Here is a 24,199-nt window from a genome sequence, read left to right as displayed (position 1 = left end):
GTTACAATCAGAACGAATTCCAGGAATCTGGTTATCGTTAACTGTAGTTTCCCACATCAAATAGCTGTGGCAAAACATGACATAAATGATGACCATCAAATCGTTTTTGATGCACCTTCTGTCATTTATAACTAGAATCATTCGTGAAGCAATAGAAATTGCTAAACATCTCAATATTTTTAACAAAGGTGATGGCTATATTCTGAGTACATCATGGCTACCCTCCATAGTGTCCGACTCGTTGGCTGAATGGTCAGCGTACTGGTCTTCAGTTCAGAGGGTCCCGGGTTCTATTCCTGGCCAGGTCGGGGATATTAACCTTCATTGGTTAATTCCATTGGCTTGGGGGCTGGGTGTTTGTGCTGTCCCCAACATCCCTGCAACTCGCACACTACACATAACACTATCCTCCACCACAATAACACGCAGTTACCTACACATGGCAGATGACTCCCACCCTCATCAGAGGGTCTGCCTTACAAGGACTGCACCTGACTAGAAATAGCCACACGAAATTAATTAACCCTCCATAGTTAACTCATCAACATCTTTCTCCTTGACTCTGGAGGCCCTGGAGTGAACTAAATTTCTAACTGTCTCTCTACCTTGAGTCTGGTTACTATGGAGTGACAGTTGCTAATAAAACCTTTTTTATTGCTCTGAAGACAATTCTGATCACAGGTTCGAAATGCATCAGCATATTGTAAGCATTACACGACCTAATATCCTCAAAATTAAGTATTATAATGTTTTAGGACTATTGTTGGGTGGTCACAGGACTGCTCCAAATCTATGAAGCAGTATTTTTCAATCGTTGCCATAAGACCTATCTGTGTCGGTGCGACGTAAAGCCCCTAGCAAAAAAAATAATAAATTTTCAAATGCTTTAAGAATAAGTTGTCCACAGTACAAGAAAGTGTCTGTCAAATGGGATGCTGTTTCTGTTGCGCTCGTTGTTATGATGTGAAAGTATTTTGGTCTGGCATAAGAGATATTTAATGCATTGAAATGTTCTGTAGAATGCAACACTTTGAGTAAGTGAAATAATGTGGCAACATAGCAGACGCTAGGTTGGAAAATTCTCAGTAGCCTCTTGATGCCAAAACACTTCGTATTTGACACAGACTAAGTTTGTTAATAAACTTTGCTGATTGTACACCATCACACTTCCTTCACTAGGTAGCTGCCTTTGGATTTCTCATTTATGATTGTGATTGTTTTATCTTTAAACTATATTGGCCTGTACTTCATAGTAACCTCTGACTAAGGGCAACTAACCCTCGAGGATTTTCCCTCTCCCAGACAGAGTGTTAGAATATATTTCCTTGTTCCTTAAATGTTGAATTCATATTATTTCTTATTAGATGACAGTAGAACATTTTTATCAGAAACCTTCTTTTAACTGCCTATTAAAATTCCATATTTCAGGCAGAATCGAAGAATGAGCAGCTGCAAATTTACTACAAAGTGTGCTATGCCCGTGTTTTGGATTACCGGCGTAAATTTATTGAGGCTGCCCAACGCTACAATGAATTGTCATATAGAGGAATCATTCATGAAGATGAAAGAATGACTGCTTTGAGGAATGCTCTTATATGCACTGTTCTTGCATCTGCAGGTATGTTCAAGTGTCCTTAATGAAAAACTTTTTGTGACTAGGAAGCCAAGTCCCATCACTGAGAGTGGCTATCCTGACTGTAGTTCCCTTGAAATTAATGTGCAAGCTTCACTCACTTCTTTCAATTCTTTCAGCATTTTTTCCATTTCCTCTGGACTATCTTCATGAAGTAAAATATTATCTGTAAATCTCAGTTTGTTCAGTTTCCTACAGTTTAATCTGAGGCTCATTTCATGTTTGAAAGCACTTATAATTTTTCAGCTGTCCGGTTCCATGGCTGAATGGTTAGCATAGTCTCCTTCGGTTCAGACAGCCCCGGGTTCAATTCCCGGTCGGGCCAGAGATTATAACTTTAAATGGTTATTTGCCCTGGCTTCAGGACTGGGTGTTTGTACTGTGCCCAACATTCCTGCAACTTACACACCACACACAACACTAGCCTCCACTACAAAAATGCACAGTTCCCATACACGGCAGATGCCACCCACCCTCGTTCGAGGGTCTGCCTTACAAAGGCTGCACCAGGTGAGTCAAACATGTCCTCGGGCACTCCCGGCATACGATAAGTATGTAAATAAATACATTAATTTATTCTTCAGCTGTAGACTTGCTTGGCTGAACATAACTGAAGATTTTCTAACTCTGCTTTGGCAGGTTCGATCCTGGCTCAGTCTGGTGGTATTTGAAGGTGCTTAAATACGACAGCCTCGTGTCGGTAGATTTACTGGCACGTAAAAGAACTTCTGCGGGACAAAATTCTGGTACCTCGGTCTCTCCAAAAGCCTATAACATTATTGTTATTAGTTAACTCGGTTAGCCTTTGGCAGTTACCTGTCAAACCCTCAAGCAGCATCATCGTATCACGTATCTCCGTTGACCTTAGGTGGCCACTCTAGAAACTTAGGTTTGCATTGGCATAACGCTGATACTTACTTGGGCACTCGTGTCCCTTCACCCACATGTGGTGTATTCATCAAGATTTGAGATAATATTGAGGGCTTCGAAAAAATACTTTTCCTAAAACTGCTCATGTACGAAGGCGGATCAAATATAAACAGGAATTTGAATGTACCGCTGTTGTTAGTAATAATTCTGAGGCGGGGCTATGCCAGGATGTTGGTGGGGATGTCTGGAGAAGGGGTTTTCATGTGCGAATGACGGTGGAGAGCTGGGCTGCTTCAGTATGCCATGAGGAGCAAGAGGTGCACACGTCTGTTGTGCAACACATTATTATCAAATTTCTCACAAAAGAGGGCACCAAACCTGAAATTTTGAGAAGAAACACCTTCGGAGACTCGAGTATATGAGTGGACTAAAAAGTTTGTGGCAGGAAGGGAAGCTGTGGAAAATTAAACTCATGAAAGGAGACCGCGGACAAGCAACAACATGGTTGCAATTTGTGAAATTATTGGCGAAGATCGGTAAATAAAAATTCCGCAAATTGCTTTAGCCATACGAATAAGTTACGGAAGTGTTCAAACCATCATCCGAGATGAACTCCATTTCAGGAAATTGTCTGCCAGGTGGGTTTTTCGTCTCCTCAACCAGGAACAAAAGACTTTACGCCAGGAAGTTTGTCGGAGACTCCTGCATCGGTACAAGGAGGAAGGAGAGGATTTCTTGTGTCGTATTGTGATTTGTGATGAAACTTGGGTGCATCATTACACCCCAGAGTCAAAGCAAACAAGCATGGAGTGGCGGCGAAGAGGCAAAGCTGGTCCAGTCAAGGCCAAAACACACCCGTCTGCAAGAAAGGACAATTAATGCAACCTATTACTGTCGCCTTTTGGATGAAGCAAAAGCTGCGTATTGCAACAAACTACGCCGGCAACCGATCCGAAACGTCATTCATCTCCATGACAATGCAAGGCCGCGTACTGCTGCTTTAACGCGGAAAAAACTGGTGAAAATTCACTGGACACCTCTGGAATACCCTTCGTACAGTCCATATTTATCGCCCTGCGACTACCATTTGTTTGGACCACTCAAATAAGACCTAGGAGGACAGATGTTCGATGATGATACAAGTGTAGAAGAGTTTGTGCGCAACTGGCTCCACACTCGTCCCTCTTCTTTCTATCAGAACAGCATTCAAAACTTACCAATTCGATGGAGAAAATGTGTATCGAAGGCAGGACTCTATGTAGAAAAGTGATCTTTAGATGTGTATTTTTTGGTTAATGCAATAAATTATAAAAAATAATTCCTGTTTATATTTGATCTGCCCTCATAAGAAAACTAACAAGAGTGAAATGTATATGTATAGGAAACAGATCGAGAACAGTGACCTAACTGTGAAAGCACACATGAATAGAATATACATGAAATAAAGACAAGGATCCAATATTTTCAACTGCAGCCTTTGTCAGTGGAGAATAGAATAAGTATGTCATCATTGTTGACAAGTAGATGCTGTTGTGTGGTAAAGGGAGGGGGAAGTAGGCGAGACAAGAGAATTAAAAAAGGAGCAATTATCTACTGGTACAGCCGGGTGCTTCCCTTGAGCAGTTGATGTCCAACTTTGGAATATCTAAGGACAAGAGGTTGGGAAGTTCGTTAAATGTTTATAAGGACTTCAGCTGTGAAATAATCATCAAATGTTATTTGATGGTGCCAGATGTCAATAGGGACAGGAAGATCCATGTTATGGGTTTTGTAGGTATTGCGGTGGCTGCATATTTGTTTGGTTAGAGTTAGAATATTGGTAGTTAAGCCATTGTAAAATTCTGGACAGAGAAGCGGTAGGTGATGTTGGATGAAGTGCAGTCATGATGACTTTATATGGGGTGAGATTTGTTGATGATAGTACTGGTGAAGTAAAGACTTTAGGTGTTTAAGACATCTGTTTGCCCCAGGTAGTAAAGATGAAGGGTGTAGAGATAATTTCATGTGATGTGGATGAAAACTGTTGTATTGGAGATACTGCAGTTGGTTGATGTATTTGATGTATACAGAGGTATCATCTATCATCATGGAGGTGGAGTACATTCTGATGCCCATATGGAATCTGAAATTTTTCCTGAATAAATTCATCATTCCAATACAATTGGTCTATTATTGGAAATGATAAATTTTCCAGCTAACTTATTCTTCGTAGCCAGTGTTCTGCCCCAGTGTGCCAGTTTAGGCTGATCAGTTGGTAACTAGCACACCTACCAAAATGCATGACTAGTGCTACTTGGTAGGCTCGGGGAGTGCCAACACACTATGAGAGACTGTTAACAAGGTTGAGAAGGTCCACCTATTCAATACTGTATATAATATGTTAATATTATTTATTATATCGGGACTAGTTTCGACCCTTTTATTGATTCATTTTCAGCCTTAAATTATAAATGGAAAAGAACATTAAATGTAACTTCAAAATGCACACACCTAATATAACAATATTGACATGTCTTGAAGCATTGATGAAATATGTTGTTTTTACACATGGGACCATTAAAATTGATGTGTCTTGCACATGTGTCCAACACTTTCGTGTCACTTTTTCTTTTGAGATAATCATCGTCTTATTTTTTTTTTAAATTCTATTCTTTTTTTTTTTTTTTTTTTTTTTTTTTTTTTTACGTCACACCGACACAGATAAGCCTTATGGCAACGAAGGAAATCATAGTCTTAACCCATTGACATACCAATTTTAACAAGCTCAGCATACCTGTATGTACTTTTTTTTTTTTTTTTTTTTTTTTTTTTTCCCCCCATACGTAACGTATAGTTTTACACTACTAGTTTTATTCATGTAATCTACATCATACTGAAATTTTAATCATACCTGTGTTTGATGTGATGATGTGATGATGAACTGCAACCTGAAGAACACTTCAAAAATGTTTAGAGATGTGAAACACCCTAAAACACCCCAGGAAACACAAAGCAACCAAACACTTTTCACATTCATATCTCGTTGCAATTTTTTCTTCCCGGCCTTGGATACCACTCAGTCACGGCATGGAGTCTTTTTTATATATATAGGTTTTGGTGGTATAAACCTAGCAAAGTGTGCCCACTGAGCTGCCTGGAGTCTTAACAGGGGTGAAATGCCCTTTTGTGGTCTGCCCCTTGCTCTCAATTATTTGTTCTTCTAGGAGGACTCTTAATTTCTGTGAAGTGCTGCTGCTTTTTTGTGATCTTTTTCTGGATAGCGTAACTGTTGAACATCCATCAGATAAAAGAATATTTTCTTATATCCCTTAGCATACCTACGCGGTACAGGGAAAGATGACAGCTGCTGATCTTCTTTGTCTATGCCATTCATGCAGTTGTTGTAATCTATTATTACATTTGGCTTTGAGATTATAGTATTTGTTTCTCAATCTCATTTTCCTGTGCCTTTCATTTCCTCCCTATCATGACAAGTAGATAGAACAGCTTTCCTGTCCATCCATTGTAGTGCCATAATCTTGTGTGAATACCCCATTAAGGTGTCACCCTTCTCCATTTCCCCCGACCTGAACTCTTGAGGTATATTTTTCCTCTTTACACACTCTATTCGTACTGCATGTTTTATTTTTTGTTGATAAATTTAAGAACAGGGAGGGTGAAGTATACCAGTTATCAACGTAAACTGTGTGCCCCTTCTCAAGATATGATTCCATGCCTGCTGTCATTTCTTGATGGATACAGTACTTTTGCATCCATCTCTTGGCACAGGCCAGAGTAAAGTGTAGCTTCCACCGAAGTCCCAGTCAACATCCATGGCTGCGACAATATGGAAGTTGCTGGGGTATGGGTATTGCTGAGTAATGACATTCAGAGCATGACTAGTGCATCTGAGTGTTATGAAAGGTGCTGCTCATAGGGTCAGTTGTGCTGCAATAGTACTTTCTGACCCAGTGAGGAAAGCAATGGCAAACTACCTCACTCCTCATGTTGCCTAGTACGCCTCATTTTGGTGCTGCCATTGGTTTTTGGGGTTTCCTCATAACCGCATAACCTTTGGTGGTGCTATTTGAGGATCCAACCAGCCTCTGGGCTGATGACCTAACAGACAGACAGACAGAAGTTGCATGACGATAGTCTCACTCGACAGCATTCCAATCTCTTCTGCTTGGGCTGGTTTTTTTCTTGTATAAATAGAAAACCCCAGACAATATCCACAGTTAGACAAATTTTTATAGGAGAAAGGTTCCTGTTCATGGTGGGCTTTATTCCAGTATTTCCTGTAAATCTATATTTATATGGTCTATCACCTGTTTTACACCAATTCCAGCCGTCTTTCTTCGCAATCTTTGTCTTTTTGGGGCAGGCTGGGCTCCATTATCACTGTCACATTCAAACACGTCCTCGCTTTCAGTCGAACTTTTACCGCCTGCCAGGCATCTGTGAATGAATGGTCACAGCGCGCGAGACCGCCTGGTAGGTGGCAAAGTATGATGATGATGATGATCATGATGATCATGATCATCATCAATGTCCCACTCCAATCGCCATGGTGTGGTTTTGGCAAAGTATGCCAATGAGTTAATATTAAACAGTACATTATTATGATGTCCTTTTGATGTAGCTTTTATCTTGCATTAGAAACTTGTTCTCTAAAACTTGATGCCTGCGAGGCCATCAGATTGGTACAGATTTCGATTCCCATTTGAAATATCAGTCCTGAATAAGTAAATTCCTAATTACAATTTATTTGGTCCATGAACCTGCTACGCAGGCGTAGTAGGGGGAGAGGTGATACTCCCACGTGGCGCGTCCCAGGTGGCGGATAGGGGGGTCCTGACCGGCTTGCCGGCGGACTTGAGGGAAATAAAATACCTCTCGCGGACCAAACACACACCCCCTGTGGGTGGGGGAGGCAGACGAATAATACACCCACGGTATTCCCTGCCTGTCGTGAGAGGCGACTAAAACGGGCGACCAAGGGATGATTGGATTCGAACCATGAAACTACTTGCGATTAGTACCACCACGCTGGGAACACCATAGGTCGTTATTACTTGCGCGTAGTACCACTATGTTAGGTACCAAATAGGTTTGTGATTAGTAGCAATCAGGAGCACCACGCGGTCAGGCTTTTACGGTACCTGTGATTAGTAGCACTATATGAGCGACACAAGGGTTCTGGCTTGCCTATGATTACTACCCACTACATAAGGAACACCACAGAATAGTACGGGTCCCTGTGGTCAGTACACGTATGTAATGGAAACCATAGGTTTGCGTTGCCTATAAATGGCGCCGCTATGTGTGAAACACCATAGGTCTGTATTACCTGTGCGAATTTCATTACCTGTGAGTAGTACCATAATGTGTGGAATACCACGAGTCTACGATACTGTTGCTTAGTACCGCACCATGTCAACTACCATGGTTCTTCTTTCCAAGCGATAAGTACCATTATGAGAGACCGATGACCCCTTTAGTTTGCAAGCATCATCAATTCAGTATTGACCTCTAGAAGCAGTCCCTTGGTCAGTATTACCATTGTTCTCCGTCAGTTCCTGAGACTGAGACATTGCGGGTCGGCTCCACTGATTGTTTTAACTTCATATCCATCCGTTCATTTTTCATCCTCACGTTTTGAATTCTGGTCAGTGGAGGATTTTGTATTTTTATTTTGTCATTGCATTTCGTCTCATTTCGTACCATCAGGGGCCGATAACCTCGATGTTAGGCCCCTTAAAACAACAAGTATCATCATCATCATCAATTTATTTGGTCCATTATTGGAATTCCAGAAATCTTTTACGTTGCACATTTTTACAAAAACATGTTTCATTTTTTTAGTGACTTAACCCTTTCCCGCCCACATTTTCAGTCCGCTCATCGGCAGATTTCAATCTATTATTTATGAAAAATTGAAGCAGAGCACACTGTTTCAGAAAAAGTTAAATATAATAAAATCTGTTGATCTCAATGTATTCAAATTTTCAATAATATTAGAAAACATACCATCACATCCATTTCCATATTCATTGAGTCATAAAGTTGTTGGTTCAAACCTCCACCCCCACCTAATTTTGGTACTCGACATGAAGATAGGCTCTTTTTGTCACATCCTCATGTTGTATGAATCCCTCTAAACGAATAACCGCGTGATTCTGGAAGTGGAGTGTATACTGTATATCAGCTTCTATTTCGCCTGAGCAAGTGTCTTCACATTCTGTATCTATGTTTCTGGAATGTGCCTGTTTGATTGCTTCATTGATATATATACGCAAGTGGCTATCTCACTGAATAGTTTGTCTTCTCCTAACATATGTCAAAAATAATATATTTCTCGTAATACTCTTTCGAAATTATGAACAAGTTCAACATCATCCATATAATCATTCAGAGTAACAAAACTAAATATTTGTGTTACCTGAAATGCCGTGGCATCGCAATCAAGTCCGAATTCTCGATATCAGTTTTCATTTACATCACTGTTATCACTAAAATTATCTTCGTTGATACGTTATTCCCTCACTAAAAATTCACCTCCACCCCTACTCAACGATTCTGTGTCACTTTCGTCGCCTATATTCAGCTCGGTTTCAATATCCGCAGTATTCAATCCCGCCATGTTTACGAACGAAACAGCTGTCCCGTGCTCATGGAAGTTCAAGACCGTTTCTTAGGCGATGACAAGACAGATTATCGCTCTTCTTTCATTTCCTAAGCCTTGTAGATCGTACTGCATGTTCATAAATGCCTCATAAATACTTCAAAGCCGAAGAAAACAAAAAACTATTGCATAGTTCGCGCAAGTGTGCAGATAATGCAGCCAGGCGCTTTTGGGCGCTAAGGACTGGAAGGCAAAGTGAAGAGTCGGGTGTTTTCGGGCGCTAAGGGCGGGAGAGGGATAAATTAGATATATTTTTTGAGCTGGTCCATAAATTATTTTTCAGAATATTTCCTGGCACTCAACATGTTCATAAGTAACTGAAGCGAATGAGGTAGCTTTGTGAAATTAGTGGGTGAAAGAGTTCTGGGGGCAGGTAACTCATCACCAAATGAAATTACCTTATTAGCAGGCGGTGGTTGCAAAACCAGCTGATCACAAACTTCTATAGACATATGCCAAGCAGGAATAGAAAGACAACTCCCGCTCTCAGAAATGACATTACACATTACTAACAAAGTTCTTGCTTCCTCAGTCATACCATCCTTGAAATACAACCAGAGATCAGAAACTCGGTTCCTATAATGCAGAAGGTGAGCCTGAATATGGCTAATTTTGCTTACGAGTGACATCACCCTGACCTTGATTAAACTCGACCAGCATGGACTCATTTAGTGAAAGTGATATGCTTATATGACCTAATGCAGTTTCAAGAACAGTGGGAGGATGACAGGTCAGTACATTTATTTTCTGCAACAAGGAACAAGCAGTGTGTTGTCTTCTGTTGTGGTTGCAGGTGAAATAATCCTAATACAGTAGAACCTCGATAATTCTAAATCGGTTAATTCTAAATCCCGCCTAATTTGAAGGAGCTCTCGTTCCCGGAAACATGAGGTATGGTTTTGCATGTTATTTGAATTGTCTAATTTAAAATACGGATAATTCGTAATTCGAAGAACAATGTCGGTCCCATTACCAATATTCAGACTTTTAATTCAAAACTGCCTTTACTTTTTTTTTTTTAAAAATAGTGTTTTATGGAGTAATTTAAATTCAAAATTTCTCCACGTCACAATGGAATGTGTCTTCCGGAACATGCAAGAGTAGCTTTCCGCACTTTCACTCACTTCGGTGTGTCTACACTTTGCTTCATATTGGTGAAATAATTCTTTTGTGTTCAGTGTTATAAGGAACGCCACAATTTCATGTGGCAGGCTGTGTGCAGAGAAGAAGAATCCGCGAATACTGGCAATGCTGATGAAACTGCATTTTTTTTTAATGCCGAGCCCAAACAGAAGGGTGGCTTCACTGTACTGTGTTGCAATGCAGACGGAAACGAGAGACATTCTCCCCTCATTATAGGAAAGTTTGAAAAGCAATGATATTTTAAGGGCATCGGGCACTTTCCGTGGAAGTACAAGACATCTAAAACTGCAAACAGTAGCCTACAATAATCCAAACAATAAAGCATTCGCACATTTTGAATTTAAAGTCCTTGGGGCCCAGCATAGATTTCTCCTCGTCTTTGAATCATGCTTTTTTTCTTTAGTTACGTGAGGTTATGTTTAGCAGTGAGTTGTCAAGGTGCATTATTTGAATACTGTAAATGCCTCTTGTTGGATACATTTTGGAAATACTGTAGGGTTTTTTTTTTTTTTTTTCCCCATGGCATTTGAAAGGTTTAAACTGTGAATCAAGGTTGTTGGCATTTCTGAATTACAAGTTGGCAGTTAATTTAAAATCGCGTCCGATTTTTGCATCCCAAGAACTTTGAATAAACGAGGTTTACTGTACTGTGTTAATAACCCAGCTCTTCGGCTTGTAGCAATTCCACAGCGAAACCTTTGTTTCCTTTATCCTCGTTAACCGTATCAGTTGACATGTAGTCCGGCTCCATGGCTAAATGGTTAGCGGGCTGGCCTTTGGTTACAGGGGTCCAAGGTTCGATTCCTGGAAGGGTCGGGAATTTTTAACCATCATTGGTTAATTTTTCTGACACAGGGGCTGGTTGTATGTGTTGTCTTCATCATAATTTCATCCTCATCACATCCCGCAGGTCGCCTACAGGTGTCAAATTGAAAGACCTGCACCTGGCGAGCCGAACATGTCCTCGGACACTCCCAGCATTAAAAGCTATATGCCATTTAATTTCAGTTGACATGTACACTTTATTTCTAGGTTCAGTCATGTTTGTGCTTTAATTACATCAAATGGTATAAAATAACTTGCATAAACTTGAATTTACAGATGCTAACCATTACTGAATGCTACCACTAAAGGAGCATGCAGTAGAATAGGGAAGCAAGAGGTAAACCAACACTACCCACTAGAGAGTAGGAAAGCAATGACATATGAACAGAAGAAACTACAACAATCATCATCATCATCATCATCATCATTGACCAACTCCAGTCACCCGGGTGTGGTATCTGAGCCCCCTCCATTTTTGTCTGTCCATGAAGCACTCTTCTCTCATAATCTTCTCCCAATCTTGTCGTCTCTCCTTGACATCTTTCTTTACTAGATTGGTCTTTTTTTTTTTTTCCCTGCATCTGCATACTGATCTTCTTTTATTACCTGTTTTATTCCTTTCTTGCAGTCTTGCTGGCAATTATCCTTTTTACACTGCCAGACTGCTTCAGTTTTACCTTCAGGATCTTCTGTAGTAGAGAGTCTGCTGTTCTTACCACCTTGAAGATTTTTTCACTCCTGATCTTGTCATTCCTAGTCTACTGAGTCTGGGTTCGTAGAAACTTCTTTGCTGTAGCTTGGAGTCGTGAGTTGTCTTGCCTCGTTAAAGTGTTAGTTTCCACTCTACATATGAGGATGGGGCTATAGTATTATTTATATAGTTTTATCATAGATTTCAGCAATACTTGTTTATCCCACAGCAGTTGTTTTACTTGGTGATGAGATTGTGTTGCATTGCTAATTCGACTGTCCACCTCATATTTTGCAAGGTGGCTTTTGGTACTGTACTACCCAAGTACTTAAACTTTGGAACACTGCCCAGTTTGGTGTCATTTAGTATGATTTATGGTTCACCATCTCCCCTCCATGAAAAAGCTTTCAATACAGTCCGCCATAGCGATCTCGTAAACATTCGTCGAGAATTAGGCTTGATGGGTGGGACGTAGTTATTATTGGTAATCTCTCCTAGAACCAAAGTGCTGGCATAAGAGTCGATGGTTGTTTCCCGGAAGATGTGTCGGTTATGAAAGTTCTCCAAGGCTGTATTCTTTCACCAGTGCTTTTCAACATCTATTCAGAAAAGATTTTTCAAGATGCTCTTTACGGAAAGACTCTAGGAGTTGTGGTTAACGGAGTCTTCATAAATAACATCCGGTATGCCGATGACACTGTCCTACTTCCAACCAATCTACAGGAACTATTTTAATGTTGTCACTGAAGCCAGTAACGCCATGAGCTTGAGGCTGAATATAAAGAAGACCAAGGGGATGGTTGTAAGTAGGAAAGAAAATAGTATTCAGGGTAGTTTCAAAGCAGGAAAGGACTGGATCATGAGAGCGGGCCAAAAGTTCTTTTTGGAAACTTAGAGTACTTTTGACATTACACTGTGGGCACGGCTACTCTGGTGCTACTTTTTCAACATCCTGCTATACTGCCCCCTTTATTGCCAAGCTAAGCCCAGCCAGTGAGCGAGAGATCCCAAGGTGGACCGTTTGGTCATGGCTTTCTGTTTACTAGAGGCATTTAAGGGAATAAGGGGTGACGACCAAGCAAAAAAAATATATATATATTTAAAAACAACATTCTGACATTTATTGACATAAGCATTCATTGAACAACAAAATATCCTTGCTGAGATTAAATACAATGCTCTTTCATAATGTCTTATCTTCCAGTATTAATTTACAATTGACCAAAAATAATCTTCATCCTCCATCTCTATGGTTAAGCTCTGGAATCAAAATATCAAAAAGGATTAGGCCTTTACTGCCTTTTAAAAAGAAAAATATTTTAAATGAAAATATATCCTGAGCCTCCTATAATTAATGGTTGCATTTACAAAAAAACTTAGCAGGCAGCTATCTCGCCTATTATTTCCATAACAAAATTAAACTGAATTTTCCATTAATTTATTACAATTTCAACATGTGGTCACTGTTGGATACTGATCAGTTTCGTTAATTAAGGTATGTAACATTTGTTAATGACATCAGTAGAAATTCTGTTGGAAAATTTGAGTCAACTCCAAGACCGTAACTAATTATTATTATTTTCCAATATTATCTGGGTAACATTTACTTTGATTATCACATGATCGTGTCCACAAGTGGGTGTATTTCACTAAATAATTCTCACCGTAATCATGACATACATTTGTCAAATTAATTAATCAACTAATTATTACCATTATTACTCCTTACCTCCTAAACTCACATTAATTATGCCGTTTGTGGACATTTAATATTTTTTTTACTTGCATAGTATTTAAAGTTTCGAATCAGTTTGAAAATATTTGGAAATTTTGATTATAAATGCACTGAAAAATCTCTCATAACAACGTGTGAATTAGTTGATGGTTAATTTATAAATCGCTTGCCTTTGCTGAAAATGAACTAGACAATCTTTCGTCTATATCTGTGATAAATGAAAATTAAATCCTAGCCTAGTCTTACTTGACGTTATTCTCAGCAAACTGTTCCTTAAAGTACACTAAACATTTCATCATGGTGGCAAATCAACATTGAAATAATCCGTACCGTCGCAATGAATGCACGACCAGATTAAAGCACACTGAATAATTTAAACCATGAAAATATTCCTAACTACATCACACACACACACACACACACATCCCATTTACAAAGGGTAACACGTATTTTATGTACACAATATTTACAACGAATCCTGCCATTATGAATTAATTATTTTAACATGGTCGCGTCAATAAGATCTGGTGGGTGAACTCCTGACTGGTAACGTTCTCATTTCAATTAGTGGCTCGTGATTGAACTAGTGTTACCACTTGAAATGAAACACTCTTTAAATAACAACGGAGATCCATCTAAATTTCAGAGATTAACTTGAAGATTCTAACAGAATTCAATAATAATCATCATCACGTGGGTTACGAGTCGCAAGTGTAGCGTTCGTGAGCCTTAATTACATTATTTTTATTCCCTACTCGTGGAATGTACTCAACACGTGCTCCACTTTATTATAATTCACACTGTGTTCCCAAAGACACAAGCAACAATTATTAGCAACAAATTATTCAATTAATATCCCGCATGATCACCAATATTCCAGGCGCAATCAATAACTGAGCACATCAAATATCATATATGAGAAAATTCTAAGTCAATTTATGGCCCATGACCTACATTCTTAACCCGTTCTTCTACTTGAATTTATTATTATTTTTAATGATTAGGTCTATCCGTCCTCCTGAAATGTCAGGAAATTAGACGACACGATCCTAAAGAATTGCAAGTGAACTTAGATGACACTCAATTCGACACTATTTCACAAAAAATAAGTACAACTCTCGTATCACGATATTTCCAATATCACACGTAAGCAAATGAAGTTTATCGCGTGGTCAGTGATTTTTAATATGTCTAAACCCTACATTTGAGAATTCATTCATAACAACTAGTCTAACAGATTTCAAATTTCAGTCACACAGATGTAAGTCAACTACCTTGACACCTTGAGAATGAAGATGAAAGTAACTCAATCTACTGCAAAAACTAATAGAACTACGATCTAGGGAAGAAAGATCATCTAGTTTTCCATAGATGAGAAAGATATCAGACAATTAAAATGGTACTCAAGTTTAGCTGAAGTTCGATTCCAGGTTGAGGTCCGTCGTTCCGGCATTTTCCCGTCAGTCCCCTCCTTCAGCCAGAAATGCCCTACATGCTTAGCAGGTCATGGGGACACAGCAGTAGACGTCCCACGATGAAATTCCGCTGAATCTTGTAGAGGAAGAATCCATCTTGAAGTTCACGTCGATTTGTTGGGATGAGTTTCGCCACATGCCAGTAATGTTAGCTGTAACTAATGCAACAAATATTAGAAATTGCACACACACATTGGAATATTTAATGTTCTCGTGGAGAAATGAACTTAACTTGGATCACTAATTTCGAAGTACACTCCATAAGACTTTATCGTAAATAACTGCAATAAATTGGCAGACTAGATGTCCGCCTGCACAGCTGAATTTAATTCTACATGGTCCCGATGAATAACGTCAGCAGCAGCAGAGTCGCAGAGTAGAGTAGAGCAGTAAAGTAGCAGAGCAGAGTAGAGTTGAGTCAAGTAGAGAGTGATTTAATGTGAACACAAGGTTTTATAGTTTTCGCTTGGGGGGTGTGCCTTTTCTAGAGACAATCATTGGTTCACAGGGTCTCTTGTAATTGGTCGTGACTGTTCTGGAAGCTTGTCATCTGCTCGCCCGCTGGTCGGCATGCGCTTGCTCCTTACTTAGGATACTAGTCTGTCACGTGATCAACCCTGCACTCAATCGAAGACGGATCAATACTTGCTCCCACTGAATTTAAAAATAAAAAAAAACAATTTGGTGCACTCACATACCTTTCCAAATTATAAATCCAACTCTTGGCGAACAATAAAACTTTCAATGTCAACCTGTCGTAAATAATCCAATGATGACCAAATTTGACGGGGACAATACAGTGTTAACACATGAACACTGAGACCCTGTGTAAGTGATTACAAGCATGTGAAATGTAGATGTAACGAAGGACATGACTTGGACAGCCAAAATGACCGCTATAGAAGTTTTGCACTGTATGAACAAAGAACCAGAAATTCGCACTACCATCAAGGAAAGGAAGCTAGAATACTTTGGTCATACAATGCAGAACAGCAAATACCACCTTCTGTAAGTAATACTTCAAGGGAAAATTAATCGCAAACGTGGTCCGTGGCGAAGTAGGACATTGTGGCTCAGCAAACTTGAGCCGATGGTTTGAGGTAATGAAGCTTACTGTATTCAGAACAGCAATGAACAGACAACAGATCGTGCTACTCATCGCCAACATTCTTCAAGGACATGGCACGTGAAGAAGAAGAAGAAGAAGAGGAAGATCTCTCCTCTGTAACATTATCACCACCATTTTAGCCTTGCTGATATTGAAAGCATGTCTTTCAAACTCTCTGCACAATTTCTGCAGCCTTTCCTCCACATCCTGTTTGGTTTCACCCCAAATCACCACGTTGTCTTCAGAGATGAAAGTTAGCAAGTCCTGCTGCCCCGGGTATCTATCATGATGATAAAGAGGGTGACCAAACACTGCCTTGCTGTACTCCTCTCTTTGTTTCAAACCATGGGGCAGCCCAGTTGCACACAAATTTTTCCATACAATAGTTCCACTTTTGCAGTAAGGCTGTCAGGAAACTGTCTCTTGGTATGCCTTTTCATTGTTCTAGAAACAGTAGAAATAATGGTTTCCCTTTTCCCCTGTGCTTCTCCATTAACATCCTGACAGCAAAGATAAGGTCTGTAGCTGTTCTTCCAGGCCTAAAACCGTATTGTTCCTATCCCACTAAAGGTTCTACAATTCCTCTTCATCTGCTCTCTGTGATTTTTTTTCTAGTTTTAGCCCATGAGAGAGCGGTGTAATTCCATGGCAGTCGGTGCATTTTGGTCTACTCTCCTTGAAAAGAGGTATGATTATGCCTTTCCTCAAGTCCTCTGGGATAATGTTTTCCTGCCATATTGTGTTGAGGAGTCTATATAACCATTGAACTTGCTGAAGTTCGTGCTGCTCGCATCATATCCTCAATCAATTGGTCCACTCCAACTGCTTTCCCTTTCCTCATACTTTTCAGGGTCTTTTCTATCTCCAGTCATGTAATTGGTGGTTCTTTGCTTCTAATTGTCCCTTGACTATGACAGGGTTCCTCATTGTCTGATGTAGTGCTTGTCACTCCATTTATGAGCTTGTCGAAAAATGTCTTCAATTCACTCCTGATTTCCTCCTCTTCTCACACTAAGGTTCCATTATCCTGTTCTGTTGCCTTTATATCCAATTTATCCACGAACTAATTCAGTGTTTTCTCTTCTCTTACTACCCTATTTTAGCTTTGAGTTACTTTTTTCCTTAAAATTCCTCTTGTCTTTGACTTATTGGCTTACTTGGTCTTGGATATTTTTTCTTTGTTTAGCATGTGTTTTGCTTTATTTCTCTCTTTAATGACTGTTTTGACTGTTTGACTCTGTTCTTTCACCAAGGTACGTATTTTTCCCTTTTTTTGGGCTACAGTTAAACCTTAATTATCCGTCCCTCGATTAACTGTTCTGCTAATTATCAGTCACCTAAAAAATAATGTTATTGGTTTTACGTCCGACTAACTACTATGGCGGTTTTCGGAAACACCGAGGTGCTGAAATTTTTTATGTCCGACTAACTACTATGGCTGGTTTTGGAGACGCTGAGGTGCTGAAATTTTGTCTCACAGGAGGTTTTCTGCGTGGCAGTAAATCTACCGATATAAGGCTGGCATATTTGAGCACCTGCAAATACCACTGACCTGAGCCAGGATCGAAACTGCCAAGTTGGGGCAGAAGTCAATCGCCTCAACCGTCTGAGCCTCTCAGCCCAGCTCTTCATGTCAAGATATCTTGATACAGTATTGTGTTTTGGAGCAACTGTAGATTCACTTTCTGACTCATGAGTCCACAATTATAACATAACCACTGTACGTACACGCGCATAGAGCGGTAATCGGCATTGAAAATATGACCTCATACATTTTTTACTACTGGTACGTAGTGTTATGTTGTGTAAAATTGTTTCACTTTTAACGGTTACAAAAGAGAGGGATGGTATTCAAATTGAACAGTCGCAAACTTTATTATCCATTCCATTATTGACGAATAATGTAATGTGCCCTCTCCCAGCTCATGGAGCATAGAGTACGGTATGCTGGTCATTTCTAGTTCAGAATGACTTATATTGATAGCATATAACATTTCCAAGTGCGTATCTTTAGTTTCGTTCTCTGTCAAGGTTAAATATTTTCGTCACTTATAAGGCCTGGATTATCTAAAGCTTCAACATTGTTGGTGTTACCCATGATCGAGCATAAGCTGGAATTTCCAACATATACTGTATAAAGCAAAGCAGTGCTGAGTATAAGTATGCCTAAGATGAATTCTCGATTACAGCTTAAATCTTGTATGGATGACTTGTTAGCAAAGAATTAAGGAATACTGCCTTATTTTTTGAGTGAAATATACAATGTGTAGGCTATAATTTGTTTTCTTATTCTCAGTAATGATAATGCTTTCTGCCACCAAATTCAATAACAATTCATTCTCTTGGAATGAAATCAAAACTTTTTTATATTTCAATAGTAGCAGCACGCATTAGTGTGAAAAATTTAAGGTTCAAATTCAGATTGAAACGAAAACTTAGTTTTGGTAAACCGAGATAATAAATTCTGTGGTGAATATGCAGAAGTGAGCTTTTCCCGAGGTAATGACATTATCCAAGTTTTGGAAATCAAAAATAACAGCAAAAGTAACTGACTTTGTGAATAAATTGGAGAGTGAAAAAAAAAGGTAACAGATTTTTTTTTTAAAGCAACTTAAATGACACCAGGCAAATTAATTTATTCATGTTCTGCTGGCAATTTACATGATTTATAGTATGTATTGTTGCATTGACTACATTTTGGTTTTAAAGAGGGTTTCATGAACTGCATTTTAATGTTATACATTAGCTTATTGAAAGAGGAAGTGAGTGCTCTCTCGTAGTTAATAGGTGGTGGCGGCAGACTGCACTAGTGTAGCTATGGGTGAACAGCGCTGCTCGCATTAATACAAAATATATACAAAATATATCCGAAATAAATTCTCTAAGACTTCCAGTTGCCAGAATGACCTTTGAATTATTCCCTTTCATGTGCCATGTGTGTACAGTCCAAGAATATTTGAATAGAGGAAGCTGGTAAACACACTAATTTAATGGCTTAATGTTATCCTCTGAAAAGATGTGAACATCAGTAATTCTGAAACGACTTACAAAGTATTGAGATATAGTTGGAACTATTATGCATTTTACATTATCTAAGACGTATACAAAAAGTTTTAACCTCTTCAGTCGCATGTCCGAGAAATTCTCGGGTGGCACATGCCTGCCCATAATGTCACCGCCCAAGAAATTCTCGTTTAGCTGCAGTATTCATTTCACGATCGCCCAATAATTTCTTGGGTACTGTAATCTCTTTGGAAAATATTTTCCAGCATTCTCAAAAGACGGCGGGAGGATTTCCAGTTGTATTCATGAAGCCTCTGGCCTGAAATATGCCTTATCTTCCCTACTTTACGTATACAATATCTGGCCAGCTGACGAGGTAAACAGAAATGGCGAGCATGAAACGGAAGAGAAGTTTGTCTGAAGACAAAATGAGGAACTACATCAAAGATGAATCTCTTAAGTGACATTAGTATTTCTGATAGTAGCGATAATGAGTCTATTGATTCTTCAGATGATGACTTTCTTAGTAATTCTAGTGAAAGTGAAAAAGATATTATGTCAGAAGCTAAGGTGATGGTAGATGTTGAATATACATTTGTGCGGAAAAAGTGTAAGGCTGGGGATAGTGTGCGACCTAATATAATTCCATTTATAGGAAATCCTGGTGTGAGGGTTGGATTATTACCAGAGGTGAGTGCGATTGACTGTTTTGAACTGGTTGTAAAGGATGAAGTTGTAAATTTGACAGTGACTGAAAAAAATTTGTTGGCCCTATGCTAAAAGTGCATTGAAAAACTTGTAAATAAATCTCTGCATGGGGAAGAAAACACTTATGAAATTTGGCAATTTATTGCATTAGTGTTGTTGATGGGAATAATACAAAAGCCGGAAATAAAAATGTATTGTTCACAGGAAAATATTCTCAAAACACCAATATTTTATGAAACCATATCACAGGCCTACTGTAAAAAAAAAAAAGTGTAAATAGAGTGTTAAGTAAGTTTATATTAACATTGAATAATATATGAATGTGTTCCCTTAATAATTGTTACTCATTCCTTGCTTCCTAAAATTAAATAATTTCCTCCACAAAATACGTCTCTTTTATGGCGCAGGAGGTCTGCCAAAACCCGCCACTGAAGGGGTTAACTCACCCTTGAAAGTGTTAGTTGTCGAAACCTTGGAGATGTTATCGTGGAAATAATTACATATGCACGGAATCTGAAAATGCCCACACTCGCCTGTGATGATCTGCTGGGTTTCCAATGGAGCATTTTATTTTATCATTCTTCCCTGAAATTCCCAAATTCATCCACACCCTTTTATTACACTGACTTCCATCACACGTAAAACCAATTACTTTCATCCCAGCTTGTTCCAATTGAATTATGACCTGAATTATTATTTTTGTCATTAGTTCTCCAGGAGTTGCATTTTTTATTAGCATGCACTATTACAGGCTGGATCCAGATGTACAACAAAGGGACAAACATAATTACAAGCGTATGATTGGCAAGCACATTCTTTTTGTCGTAGGGAGTTTCATCTCCTAAATCAACAAATCCATCAACTGTCAGTGTAGTTGTATTAAATCTAATGTCTTCTCTCAATTTCACTTCATCAAAAATCACTATACATAGTCGCTTGTTTTCGTCTTGCTCGTTTAAATAAAGATCTTTAATTGCATTCATGGCATTTCCATTAATACCATAATTACATTTGAACCCTTTGCATAGTCGTCTCGAATGAGCTTTGGTAGGGAGAGGAAGTAACTCGTGCTTCAAACAATATCTGTAACTCTTAGGGGATTTGATTTTCAAAAGCAAACTATCTAATATAAATCTATTAGAATAGCGCATACCTTTCAGGCTGGTGCTACATTTTTTGAGCGTTGTGTCCACAATTATTTTTTGTTTCTTGCTAAGGAACTTAAGACTGTCTTCAGCTTTACTTGACACTTTGACTTTATTTGCAATCTGTTTTAATTTAGCTCGGCATGCAAGTAATTTCTTTTTGGTTCTAATTAAATTCCTACCAAGGTTTTAAACTTTCATCCACGCCTTTTTATTACACTGACTTCCATCACACGTAAAACCAATTACTTTCATCCCAGCTTGTTCCAATTGAATTATGACCTGAATTATTATTTTTGACAATAGTTTTCCAGGAGTTGCATTTTTTATTAGCATACACTGTTACAGGCTGGATCCAGCTGTACAACAAAGGGACAAACAATTACAAGCATGTGATTGGCAAGGACAAATTCAGAATAGTTCTATGAGCATCAGCGTCACTATCAGCTACTTTACAGGGCAGATTCCGACCCGGTTCTTTTATTTCTACATTATCGTCACTATTAAGTATTTTAGATGTTGAGGGAAAATTTAATTCATTACATTCTAAGCTACTACTGTTAATATTGTCATTGCCAATATGTTATTTGAGTAACTCTCGTTTTAGTGGGGGGTTTTGAATTTTTAGGGAGTTGCTTAAATAGGGCGGTAAGTTAGGCAAAATGTGAGGTACAGCTCGTGGCTTTATGCTCCACCTTTTTCTCGGAATTTCAACTTTTTCCCCATTAATAATGAACGAGTCTACCTTTATAATAAGATCTTCCGAAAAATGACACAAGTCCGAGACTTATGCGTAAGCTGCATGTCTTTTCTTTGGATCACTCTAGCCCACTGAGAGGAATGCTCCTCATTTTCAGATGGAGAGAAGAAATGTTTACCTTCACTTGACCTGTAAGCAGATCAACACCCCAGCACAAAGCAGGACAGCATTTTCACACTCACTATATTCCAAAATATCGTTATTACACTCAAAAAGTCACTCCCGCTACAAGTAAAAACGTATGCACCCAAATTGATCGTTGTCGCAGTGACAAATCTCCGCACTGTAGCCACTAGTTTCTCCATTGCTGTAATGGGAAGCTAGTCGAAGTGCTCTCGCTTCCTCTTTCTATTTGCTATGGTTATGCAGTATGTATTTTATGTGCATTACTTTAAAGACTATTCAAATTAGTAATATGGAGTATCTGGGTTTTTTTTCGATTAACCGTTCACTCCTTCCCGGGCATAGGAACCTATAATCGAGGTTTTACTGTATTTTCTTATACACTTAGTTCTTTAGCTTCTCCCACGAATACATCTTTAAACATGTTCCACTCTTCCTCTACTGTTGTTGTTTCTCCCTTTGGTAGGTATGTATTCTATTGTGATATTCTACCTGCAGCTGGGCTGCTTCTAATTTCCATGTCTTTACTTTTCGTTTCTTCTTTGTTTTGTTCTGAATTACAATAGCCAGATTGTTTAAGTCCATGATCAGAAACCTATGGTCACTGTTCATACTCTCGCTGGGAATGACTGCAACATGTCACTCATGTTGTGATGACATAGTCAGAGTTTTATGTTTGTCATCCCTGCAATTGTTATTTTGTTGCTCTCCTTTTTCTTCAGGAAGACATTTTTGATGATCATACCATTTCTTCTACACAGATCAATCAATTATTCACCTTCAGTATTGCTGTTTCCAAGTCCATGCGGCCCAACATTGTCCTTCCAGCCATGCCTGTCTGCTCCAGTGTGCATTTAGGTCTTCAATAATGTTCTCTTCATCAATTACATCATCTAAGTTTTGAAGAATTTTTTTCTTTTTCATCAGTACTGTATCCCTTCTGTGAGGCGTACACCTGTACTCCCATGTAATTTGTCAACTGTAATTGTAAAGATAATTTTATGATCCTGTCATGAGTTCTTCTGTCTTCCCACTGAGGGTCAACATATTCATGGTCCCAATTTGTACTTTTCTTGCAGGGCTGAGTGGTTCAGTTGGTTAACGTGTTGTAGATTCAGTCCTTACTTAGTCTGGTGGTATTTAAAGGTGTTTGTAGAATTACCAGCACGTAAAAACTCCCTTGGATCTATAATCGGAACCATGTTGACCTTCATACCTGATAGATTTGCTTGAAGGCTGTGACATATGAGGTAATAATTCCAATACGAGGCTCTTTTTGTGTTTGAAAATGATAAAAGATGCTAAACACTGGCTTGTTAGGCCTATTATGGATCTTTGCATAAGTGGTTTTGCATTGGATGATTTGTGCCTGACAAGCATTTCTTCATATCAGATCTATGGTTTACCCACCATTACTCAGAAGGCTGATTGCCATGATTGCCCAATGGGTGATGGGGTCGACACATCCCTCATATACAGTGGAAGTCCGTTATAGCGAGAATTCATAACAGCAAAAAATGTACTTGCTTCAGCAGATTGTCATTACAATCAATTTTTTGTAAAAGTCTGGTTTAATTTTGAGGTGCTTTGATATGACTGATGATGCCCCACATGGGGGGCGAAACATGTCTCCATTTTAATGATGTTTAACTAAAAATGTTAACATCCTGTAATGTATTGAATAGGTTGCAGTCCAACAAATTCTCTTATATTATTATTGAGATTCTTTCAATACGGAAAATAAAATGATTTTCATTACTTGCAATAATATTTTTGCCTTCACGCCAACGCCAAACATTGGCTTTATTATTGCCATATTTTCTTGCGGCTGCACAATTATTCTTTATTTCCGTGAGTTTCATAACCATTAAATTAAAATTGTCATCATATGAATCGAAGAGAACTCTTTGACGATTTGTCGGCAATGCATGTTCCACATCTCTACAATGCGACGGTCCATCAGGAAAATATTCCTGCTCTCTATAAAACTGTTACTATTATTAAGCACCACGTACAACTGGCTGCCGCTAGACGCTCGTCTCTCTTGCCGGCTTCGGCCGACTTAAGTGACTACCAGTGTATAATGATCATGCCGAGTTTATTGCACCATGGTATGGCCAATCTGCCGTTGCATTTTTCATGCACATAACCTCACAATTTCATCTTCGACTTCTTTAAAGCGTCCTTCCTGTGAGCCACTGGTTGCATTTTTTGTACATTACACATTTTTAAGCTATCTTTGTCTTCACACTAACGCGGAACATAGGCTTTAGTTGTGCCATATTTTCTTGCGGCTGCACAATTATTCTTCATTTC

The 24,199-nt window shown here is 38.9% G+C and overlaps 1 protein-coding gene across 1 annotated transcript in view; it reads left to right on the top strand.

Moving 5' to 3' along the window:
* Nucleotides 1-24,199, top strand: part of CSN4 (COP9 signalosome subunit 4) — a 109,127-nt gene that overhangs the window by 43,481 nt on the left and 41,447 nt on the right. Inside the window, exon 6 of the mRNA XM_067147241.2 lies at nt 1,429-1,618. Coding sequence (XP_067003342.1) covers nt 1,429-1,618 — 190 coding nt within the window. The remainder of the gene's footprint in view (nt 1-1,428; nt 1,619-24,199) is intronic.

The sequence above is a fragment of the Anabrus simplex genome, chromosome 1 (assembly GCF_040414725.1).
Source record: "Anabrus simplex isolate iqAnaSimp1 chromosome 1, ASM4041472v1, whole genome shotgun sequence".
In the NCBI taxonomy this organism is placed as follows: Eukaryota; Metazoa; Arthropoda; class Insecta; order Orthoptera; family Tettigoniidae; genus Anabrus; species Anabrus simplex.
This window is presented reverse-complemented; position numbering and strand designations above follow the sequence as displayed.